Below are 10,990 nucleotides of genomic sequence, written 5' to 3' on the forward strand. Positions count from 1 at the left end.
TTGATGATCGATTCGTGATAACGGTATCGCATATCAGAAGTCAAAAACTCAAAACTTGATAATAATATAATCATTTCAATTCACTCTTTTTTTTCCGATTGCATATCCCATTGCAATCTTATTGGTATATACCCAATCTATGATATTGATAAAGAATTTAGGAAGGAGGGAAAGAAAAAAACAGGTATAGAATACCTGTATTAGTGTTGTGGGGGGGCTTAATGTGTGTGTATTCCCCTCACGTACGATTGTGTATTTCTATTTTTGTTCTACTTTTTTTATTTTTAATATTCGTTTGGTTTTTGCGCGGGTATCACTTCCCAAATGAGCTAATTCACGCGCGGATAATTGCATTTGATAAAAGATATTCCTTACCCAAAGCGGTAAGCAGGTGCGCGCTACATTCAAAAGCTATTTTTACAATGCTACTACTACTACTACTACTACCATTACTACTACTACTACTACCATTACTACTACTACTACTACCATTATACTACTACTACTACCATTATACTACTACTACTAGACCAACGATAAATAGTGGCTGTATTAGGTGAAAAGAAAATAAAAGAACTAGAGACTGAAGAAGACATCACATTTGTGTAGATTCCAACTAGTAGAAAATAACCAGTAAAGAGAGATACTTTTCTTTCTGGTGAAGATAAAGTCAATTATAAAAAAAAATAGACCAATTTAAGAAAAAAATAATATAGCGAGAAGAGGTGGTGCATGGAGATTGAGATCCTATACTTAGTAAACATAAGACGAATCTGCTAATCTCTATTGTATAAATTTTTCAATTTTTTTTTTGATTAGTAACGGTGGATGGATTGGAAGGGTCTGGTTAAAGCACAATTAATGTGTTTTTTTATATCATGTTGTGTAAGGTGTATCTGTGTCACGTGAGATCATTGGTATTTAATGTTTCATTGGCATAAATCATACACGTCTTACCAATGAATAAATAGATGTAGTGTTATGAGAAAATAAGGAAAGGCAAGATTTAATTGGCAATCACCAGGAAAATTGAAGGGAGAAGAATTAAGAATGTAAAATTTTCAATTTCGAGAATTTATTTACACTAGCTCAAGAAACTGTTAAGAAGAAGATACGTGAGGCTAAACAATGCTTTGGTAATAACAATGTTTTAGAGCAAAAAATCTCTACTATTCAAACAATTAATCAAAAGGTAAAAAAAGAAAATAAAAAACAACCAAAGAAACAAACAAACAACCAATAAAAGTTAAACAGGAGAAAATGGGGGATCTCATTTGTATTAAATTATTCATTATATTGAAATTGGTATATACATTCATCTTTGATGGGACCAAAAAGCTTCTTGTATTATACTGCACAATCGTTTTGTCCTCTCCGATTATAAATATAGGTTAGAACCAAGGGTATCATGACATAGGCAAACAAATTTAGGACACTCCAACAATTAATCAGGATGATTTCCACCATTGCCAAGCTTTGTTGGATATTCTCCATACTCAAATCATGATTGATAATCACAGAGGTTAGGAGTGTAAGAGGTGTGGATTTGTTCATGCCGAGTTGTTCGATATTGACAATTGTCTGCTTTGCAAGTGACAAAAGACCAGCAGAAATGAGAACTAGACTCAACTGGTAGTATTGTAGAAGTCTCATGGTCAACTCCAAAAAATCTGACCTTTTGTTCTGCAGCTTTTCATCAAAAAAGTCATTAGTGTTGTTGCTGTAGTTGTTGTTGTTATCGTTATTGCTGTCGTTAATAGTGTTGTAGTTGGTAGGATTGGGTGGTTTTAGTGAAAAGTAAGATAATATTGTCGATGTGATGGCAATGAGTGCAATTTGAAAATCTGGTAATGGAACTGAAACGAGTAGAGTGATGGAGATGTTCCATACTGAAAGCACAAAAAGCTTAAAGTCACGTAAATTGTATATTAGGAGCATCGATGAGATTATGACATTGACGTATAGGTATGGGTAGATGGTGATTCCTTCAAGGAGATGTTCCCCAACATTTGCAGCTAGCGACGCCATCTTTTTTTTTGGATTCTTTGCAAAAAGACAATTAATGTGAGTGAACTAACAAATTCTTAAACAAACAAATGAAATAAAAAAAAGAACAAAGGGGAAACAAAAGAGCAAAACAAGTATGGCCAGGGAGGAAGCAAACGGCAGCTATGGAGTAGAGTATAGCTTGGTTTGGGAAAAGTTATGGAAATAGACCATGGTATATATATATATATATATATATATATATATTCAGAAGCTGCATGTACAAACTGTTCTCTTTCCACGGAATTGAGATTGATGATTGAAATAGGAATAAGGTACAATAAGTGAGTAATAAGTAAGCAATAAGAAAGCAACCGATATAGTTCCAATGTTTGGTTTTGGGTCATCACTTGTTTTTGTGCTTAATTGAATATATTTACATACCGACCGTATGCAGTTAACATATGATACAGATGGACGGGACGGGATAGGGTGTGACATAATTCGGGGCACACGGTGCTTAACCGTTTTTAGAGTGAGAGGTTTTTTTCATTGCATTTCAAATTATATATTTTTTGTATATATTTTAGGTACCAAGATGTTGCTATTGTGTGAGTCTGGACTATTGAAATGGGTTGACCATCATCTAGAACAAGCGATATTAAATAACGCCGATCCTCATTCCTTCTTCCTATTTCCTCTTTCCTTCTTCTGTTCTGTTCTCTTATGTTCTGTTCTGCTCTGTTCTACTCTCTTATTATCTCCTCTGTTGCTCCTTCCATCACCACTATTATCATATGCACAAAAAAAATCTTGCCATAACTAAAAAATCTTTCTGGTAGCACAGCATAGCATACTCATCCACTACTCTTTTACACTTTGACTAATTTAAAACTCTACTAAGGAAGTATACGAGTTCTACTAAGCAATCCTAAACTTATCCCACTTACTAATGCTCATAACCTTTCCTGCTCTTCTCTTTATTCTTTTTCTATTAATTTTTTTGAAGAGAACGGAAAACAAATAGAGAACAAAAACTTGAACAAGGAAAGGAAAAGGAAAAGGAAAAGGAAAGGAAGAAGTGAAAAAAAAAAAAAAAAAAGTTAAAGCGTTGGTAATAATAGCGCACGTTTAGCGTCTATTTATGATGTACACTATTAATGTACATTGTACTCTACATCTATATATATATATAAAGAATAAAATCACATAGTGGAACCGGCTCAAATATTGTCATTCTAAGTTTGCAATTTTTTTTTTTTTATCTTTCCAGATGAGCCGAACTTTCCAAATTTTACTTACTCCCTCCCCCTTCCCCTACCATTTCCCACTTCCCACTTCCCACTTTCCAACGCGTCACATCTTCCATATTATCCTTTCACAATTTGGTTTGTAATTTTTCTTTTTATAAGTGTTTTTTTTTTTGCCTTTCTCTCTATTCATACTTTAAACCCTCAGTTGCTGGGAAACAGGGCTGACTCAGCAACTTTAACAAATATGTACACACATCAAGCACCACATGTATTTGCCTTACCCTGGTGGCTCAAAGAATGAAAAACAAAAATTTAAACAAAAAAAAATTAGAATTAAAATATCAAGAAAGAGAAACAAACAAAGGAATGCAAAGAACGAGGTACAAAGTACAAAGGTACACAGATTACTAATGATAGTCTCCATATTAATAGTAAATTCAACCCACCACCACCACAACCTTCATTTATCCTATTTGATGGGAAAAGAAAAATATATTTGGTAAAAAGGTTATTCTCGGACAAATCGCTATTTGACACAATTGTCGGTAGTCCGTCTCGGCCAAATTGGGAAGCTTAATTAGTAATACACTCTTCTAAAGCGCAACATGAAATTACTTTATTTTTTTTGTGCTCTCTTTTCTCTCTCTCATTTCTCTTCCCTCTCACTTTAATTTAATTTGATTCAAGTGCACTATTTTAATTTTTTTACAGGACATAAAAAGTAAATTGTAGTAGAACATGGAAGAGAGAGAGAGAGAGAGAGAGAGAAAAAAAAAAATATAAAAAGAGGAAGGAAAAATGCAGAAAGAGGCCACAAAATCAGTGTCGGGTGCAAAACTGGAATTTAGTAAATGAATCGAGACTCATTTGATCAATGACGAATCAAGTTTCTTCTATACCTTGTGGTTATTATTCCATTTCAACGCGTCTCATCTCTATCTCTCATCATATTTTCTTTCTTTTTAAGGAAAAAACTTTAAAGAAGGTTTAAAAAGAAGTAGTTTATATCGATTATTTTTATTTATTTTTTTCATGTTCTCAGTAATCAATATAGTTTGAAGAGTTTGATACAAGGTTTTCTTTTGCGATTTTAAAGCAAATGGTTAATGTCTAAAATAAACTAAATTTTAATTTAGAAATCATTGTTGATATATATTTGTTACAAATTATTCTAAAAATGTTTCAACTTGAAAAAATTCCTATTGATCCTTTTTTTCTTTCTTTTTTTATTAACTATTTCTTCCAATGGACAACATGTTCCACCTCTATCTAACAAACTTAGAAAGTGAATAATTTTACAACCGTGAAGAGTGTGTCAACATCTATATAAAAATAAAAGTGCCTTTCAAATGCTTGTTTTACCATTTTATCAAATAAATGGTGAACAAAATAATCACGTGACCAAAATATTCAATATATTAATCTTAGTCACGTGCAGATATAGCGTATTCATCTACTCTAACAGTTACCACCAAATTTCCTCTCCAATCTACAGAAACAAAAAACTACACATTACTACTCTTTCTGTCTCTCTCTCTCTCTCTCTCTCTTTTTTTTTTTAAATAAATTTTTTTTAGATAAGATACTTTATTTGATAATAATAATGAAAAAAAATATAACAAGACCAAGTATATAGCTATATACCAATTGCTAGCGACCTATTACTAGGCACATCTACAATTTGTCATAGTATTCTTCGTAACCTGGAACTTCAGGTTTCAAACCTTGTCTTTCTCTCTTCTCCTTAACAACCAAACCTGGCTTGGTTGATGGGTCCTTAACGTCACCGTTCAAGACTGACCAGTGGTCAAAGATCAATTGTGGGAAAGCTTGACCACCAGTAGCTTGTCTCAATTCACCAGTGAAACCAAATGATTCATTGACTGGCAAGTAAGCCTTAACGGTGAACAATGGAGTACCTGGTCTTTGCTCTTCAGAGATAACTTGACCTCTCTTCTTGTTCAAGACTGAGTAGATACCACCAATGGCGTTTTCTGGACATTGGATTTCAACCAAGAAGATTGGTTCTTGGATAGCTGGCTCAGCCAACAACATAGAAGCGTAGGTAGCTCTTCTCATGGTTGGGATGATTTGACCACCACCTCTGTGGATAGCATCAGCGTGCAAAGTAACATCCAAAATGTTGATTCTAACGGATCTAACATTTTCACCAAAGATTGGACCTTCCTTGGTAGCCCATTGGAAAGCAGCAACAACTGAATCCTTGATTTCGTTCAAGTATTGAACAGCCTTAGTTTGGTCAACAACCAAGTTAGGACCGTTACCATCTGGACCGAAACACCAAATCTTTCTGGCGTCAGTGACATCCCAACCGTGCTTGTCAGCCAAGATTCTGGCTCTAGCCTTGAAATCATCTCTTGGGTTGATGATACCGTTTTCAATGTCCAAGGAGACTTCCTCGTCAATTGGTTGAGCCTTAACGTAAATTCTGTTATGCTTGTTTGGTGACTTGGACAAAGCAACCATTGATGATTCACCCTCAACAGTTTCTCTGTAAGCAACAACTGGTGGAGAAACCTTGATTGGAATACCAGCGTGGTCATTCTCCAAATCTTGCAAACAAATTTCCAAGTGCAATTCACCGGTAGCAGCAACAATGTGCTCACCAGACTCGGACATAGAGGTCAAGACACATGGGTCGGATTTGGACAATCTCTTCAAACCTTCAACCAATTTTGGCAAATCGTTAGCATTCTTAACTTCAACAGCAACTTGCACAACTGGGGAGACTGAGAATTTCATAACCTTCATGTTGTGAGCAGCTTCGTTAGTGGTCAAGGTACCTGATTTCAACAAGAATTGATCAATACCAACCAAACCAACAATGTTACCAGCTGGACAGTCGTCAATTTGTTCAACTTTACCACCCATCATCAAAACAGTTCTTTGGATAGATTTCAAGAACAAGTCATCCTTCTTACCAACTTGGTAGTTTGGACCTTGGATTCTAACCTTTTGACCGGACTTAACGGTACCGGCAAAGACTCTTCCGAAAGCGTAGAATCTACCCTTATCAGATGTAGGAACCATCTTGGAGACGTACAACATCAAGTCAGCGGTTGGGTCACAGTTTCTGATAGCGTTACAGAATTGATCGTCTGATGGACCTTCGTACAAAGTCTCAGCTCTGTATTTTTGAGCAGTGACTGGGGATGGCAAGTGCAAGACAATCATTTCCAACAAAGCATCAGCAGCTGGCAAGAATTTTCTCATAACAACCTTCAACAAAGCCTTACCTTCCAATTCTTTTTCATCAGCCTTCAAGGAGATTTCCAATTTCTCCAACAAAGTTGGGATTTCATCCTTCTTGAAGTTCATGATGGCAGCGAATAATCTAAAGATTGGGTCCAAGACGAACATGTTGAAAGCTCTCTCCAATGGCTTTCCATCAGCATCCTTGTCCTTGTTGGTCCATTTCTTGGTCTTTGGGTTGAAGTAAGAGTCACCCCACAATCTCTCCATCATCTTTGATCTGTCAACACCAAACTTCTTGGAGTACTTGGTGGCAAATTGTCTGACAGTGAAGGCCCAACCGTGCAAACCGGAACCAAAAGCAACGGTACCTCTGTCTGGGAAGACTTGACAGTCACCCAAGACTGGGTCAACATAAGTAGAGATGATGACGTTGACGGACTCAACAGTTCTGGAGAAAGATTGGTACAAATCTTCCTTGGTGACTTGCAATTCCAACAAAGCTCTGTCAACCTTGTTAATGATGACAACTGGCTTAATTCTTTCACCCAAAGCTTGTCTCAACACAGTTTCGGTTTGGACACAGACACCTTCAACAGTGTCAACGACAACCAAAGCACCATCAGTGACTCTCAAAGCAGCAGTGACTTCTGATGAGAAATCAACGTGACCTGGTGAATCAATCAAGTTAATCAAGAATGAGTTACCGTCGGTCTTTTGCTTGATGTCCTTGACATCTTCGTCAGACATTGAAGCGTACAATGAGATAGCAGTGGATTTAATGGTAATACCTCTTTCTTGTTCATCCTTTCTGGTATCCATAAATCTGGCTTCACCAGCCTTACCAGCGGAAATAATACCAGCCTTTTGGACAAGGGAATCAGTCAAGGTGGATTTACCGTGATCGACGTGAGCAATGACGGACATGTTACGCACATTGGCGACCTTGTCCATCAAGTCACGGATTTGTTCAATAGTGAAAGCAACTAAAAAAAAAAGAAAAAAGTTTGTTAGTATATTAGGTTCATTCAAATCCGTAATTCTACATCGTCAAACAGGCAAAAAAAAATAGGTAAAAAACGTGGCCAAATTCATTCTTCTTATTCAAGTTCCATTCAAATATGAAAAATGATGGAAATGCAAAACTATATTAAATTAATGAATGAAAAAAAAAAGAAGGAAAAAGGCAAGAAGGATTAGCAGTACTCAATTTCAATGCATTAGAAACAAAACCAAAGGATATCAAGATGCAATTTGGAAGAAAAGAATGAAAAAGGAAAAAGAAAAAAGAAAACGTAAATTAATATTAATCAATCTTTTGTTCTTCCTTTGCTCCTTAATATGTAATTCTCTTTTTCCTTTTAAGTATCTATCTCTGCCATAGTCTAACAATGATTGAAGTATTTGAACATACCCATCTTGTTGTTGTTGTTGTTGTATGAATCTGTTAAATCCAATGGAAAACCAAGAAAGGAGAGGAGGAGAAAAGTCTGAAAAAATTTTTTTTTTACTAATGAGGTTGAGATATTGCAAGCCTTTTGGATTTTTCTTTTTTTTTTTGCTCTCGCACTCAGTTTAGGAGACAGACAAAGAAAGAGAGAGGGCGAGAAAGAGAGAGAGAAAGGGAATGAGTGATTAGTACTGAGGCAAAAAAAAAAAAAAAAAAAAAAGAGATAACCAACATAGTAAAGCAAAGAGATTCGTAGAGAGAGAGAGAGAAGAGGGGGGATGAGTGGAGAGGCGTCAACACCCAAAAAATAAAACAAAAAATTAAAGGAAAGGCAAGAGAGAGAGAGAGGGGGGGTAAAGGGAGAGGAAAATAGTGGTGGGCATCATATGGTAGTGCGAACAACACAACAACCAACAAGTGACATGATACATTATACACGACCGTATAGATGAATTTGGTTGTCATTATTTCAAGAGATACAAGTGTCGTGAAAGAAAAATAGAGCACAAGCACGACATTGATAAGTTGGAAAATTTATTTGCAACATAATTTGATACAGTTGATAAGTAACTAGTAGGCTAGTTTTTTTTCTCTAAATATATATATATTTATATAATTATACATATTTTTTTGCAAGAAATATACAGTTGTGGATTGATGGCTAGAATTACAGTACTTATTTCTGGTTCAGGGACCAATTTACAAGCGTTGCTAGATGCTCAGAAACAGGGTAAACTCAATCATGATATAACTCATGTGATCTCTTCCTCAGAGACAGCATATGGTTTGATTCGTGCACAACAAAACTCTATTCCAACAACGACACATTTACTCAAGACATATTATAAAGGAATTCCCAAGGAGCAGACCAAAGAAAGACAACAAAGGCGAGAACAATTCAACTTGGACTTGGCCAATTTGCTCATTTATGGATCAATTGAAGGTGAAACCGATCCAAAAGAAGGCTATATCAAACCCGATTTGATTGTATGTGCAGGATGGATGTTGATTCTTTCACCAACAATTTTGCAGCCTCTCGAAAAAGCAGGTATCACCATTATCAACTTACATCCGGCATTGCCTGGTGCCTTTGATGGAACTCACGCCATTGACCGATGTTGGAAAGCCGGTCAGGATGGCGAGATTACCAAAGGTGGAGTTATGATCCATAAAGTTATTGCCGAAGTCGACCGCGGAGAGCCTATTTTGGTAAAGGAAATAGATTTGATCAAAGGTGAGCCTTTGGAACAGTATGAGAAAAGGGTGCATGAAGTAGAGCATGTTGCTATTGTCGAAGGAACTAATATTGTACTCAACCAGTTGAAATAAATATATTGAACAGCTTCAAAACCTCATTAATACTCAAGATTTTTGTTTAGTATCAAAATATGTAATATATCGCTAGCGTAGTCAAAAACCCTACAAAAAAGTAGAAAAAAAAAAGCAAGAGAAAAGAAAACAAAGAAAAGTTGAAAAATCAAAATAAATCAAAATAAAGCTGTAAAAGTTGAAAAAGTTGAAGAACAGAAAAAGCTGAAAAACAGAGATAAATGAAAAATTCTATAGTGAATAACAAACTTTAAACGTTTCATCACTCTCACTCAATTGTATCAAAAGTATGTATATTTATTAATGCGAGACAGTCGATATATCCATTTTTTCTTTTAAAAAGTTAAAAAATCTATAAGTTCTTAATGACTTCGTTAGTAAAGTGTGAAGTAGAAGCAGTACCTTTCAAGTCACCAGTTCTGTTTTCTGGGCCTGAAGCAATGGTCTTCAACACAGCGTTTTGGATTCTGTCAGCATCTTCATTCAAAGACATGTGTCTCAACATCATACATGATGACAACAACAAGGCAGTTGGGTTGGCTTTACCTTGACCAGCGATATCTGGAGCTGAACCGTGGACGGCCTCGAAGATGGAAACCTTGTTACCCATGTTACCGGATGGGGTCAAACCCAAACCACCAATCAAACCTGAGGACAAATCTGACATGATATCACCGTACAAGTTAGGCATAACCATAACAATGTCCTTGTATTGAGATGGGTCGGAAGTCAACTTCAATGAAGTGTTGTCCAACAATTCAAAGTCCAATTTGACGTCTGGGTATTCTTGAGCAACTTCCTTAGCGGTGTTGACAAAAAGACCATCGGACAATTTCATAATGGAGGCCTTGTGAACAACAAGAACGTGTGGCTTACCAATAGACTTGGCATACTCGAAAGCGTATCTGATAACCTTTTCAGAAGCTGGCTTGGTGATCAACTTGATGGATTGAACAACACCTGGAACAATGGTGTGCTCGATACCAGAGTATTCACCTTCGGTGTTTTCTCTGATCAAAACGGTGTCGACATTGTCGTATGGGGTCTTGTAACCAACAATTGATTGACATGGTCTAACGTTGGCGAAAAGGTTAAAGGTTCTTCTCAATGTCAAGTTCATTGAGGTGTGACCCTTACCGACTGGTGTAGCCAATGGACCTTTCAAAGCAACCAAGTTCTTGTTGACAGAGTCAACAGCTGGTTGTGGCAAGGTGGTCTTTCCGTCAATCAACAATGGAGTAACGTCAACTGGTTCCCAATCAATTGGAACATTAGCAGCAGCATAGATGTCCTTAACGGCCTGTGAGATTTCTGGACCAATACCGTCACCTTCAATCAATGTGACTGTGTATTTACCGTTTGGACCTTTTTGACCGGTAAATTGACCGGCAATGTAGGATCTGGCCAAGAATGGGACAGAAGTGGTAAGCTTAACTGATGATCTAGAAACTTGTCTGAACATTATGCTGAGTGTAATTTGATTAGTTGTGAACTAGTGTTTGTTGCTGTTGTTGATAAAGGTGGTAGTGGGTGGTGGTGGTTTGTGGTGGTAAAGAAGATGAGTAGGATTTCGTGGATGAGAACGTAACAATGTCAGAGAGGGAGAGAGATACCTTTCAAAGATTTCAAAGAAATTTTTATTATAATTTTTTCTTTCTTTTCTTTTTTTTTTTTTATTTTTTTTTTCTTCTGTTTTTGTTACTTGATATTTTTTTTTCCTTCTCGCTCCAAGCTATTACATATTTACTTGTAGTGTGTG

At 36.2% G+C, this 10,990-nt stretch overlaps 4 protein-coding genes across 4 annotated transcripts; 1 reads left to right on the forward strand and 3 right to left on the reverse strand. All coding sequences in view use genetic code 12, as the record gives it.

Annotated features, from left to right (window-relative positions):
* Positions 1-1,347: 1,347 nt before the first annotated feature.
* Positions 1,348-2,028, reverse strand: PVL30_001262 (uncharacterized protein; the record flags this gene model as incomplete). Its single annotated transcript, XM_001528721.1, has 1 exon — positions 1,348-2,028. The coding sequence occupies one exon, from the start codon at positions 2,026-2,028 to the stop codon at positions 1,348-1,350; it is 681 nt and encodes a 226-aa protein (XP_001528771.2).
* Positions 2,029-4,913: 2,885 nt separating this feature from the next.
* Positions 4,914-7,870, reverse strand: EFT2 (translation elongation factor 2; the record flags this gene model as incomplete). Its single annotated transcript, XM_001528722.2, has 2 exons — positions 4,914-7,438; positions 7,867-7,870. The coding sequence occupies 2 exons, from the start codon at positions 7,868-7,870 to the stop codon at positions 4,914-4,916; spliced, it is 2,529 nt and encodes an 842-aa protein (XP_001528772.2).
* Positions 7,871-8,559: 689 nt separating this feature from the next.
* On the forward strand, positions 8,560-9,231 carry ade5 (Bifunctional purine biosynthetic protein ADE5,7; the record flags this gene model as incomplete). Its single annotated transcript, XM_001528723.1, has 1 exon — positions 8,560-9,231. One exon carries the CDS (start codon positions 8,560-8,562, stop codon positions 9,229-9,231), a length of 672 nt encoding a protein of 223 aa, XP_001528773.1.
* A 352-nt stretch (positions 9,232-9,583) lies between these two features.
* Positions 9,584-10,693, reverse strand: IDH2 (NAD-dependent isocitrate dehydrogenase; the record flags this gene model as incomplete). Its single annotated transcript, XM_001528724.1, has 1 exon — positions 9,584-10,693. One exon carries the CDS (start codon positions 10,691-10,693, stop codon positions 9,584-9,586), a length of 1,110 nt encoding a protein of 369 aa, XP_001528774.1.
* Positions 10,694-10,990: the final 297 nt, after the last annotated feature.

Source organism: Lodderomyces elongisporus, chromosome 1 (genome assembly GCF_030384665.1).
Source record: "Lodderomyces elongisporus chromosome 1, complete sequence".
Taxonomy (NCBI): Eukaryota; Fungi; Ascomycota; class Pichiomycetes; order Serinales; family Debaryomycetaceae; genus Lodderomyces; species Lodderomyces elongisporus.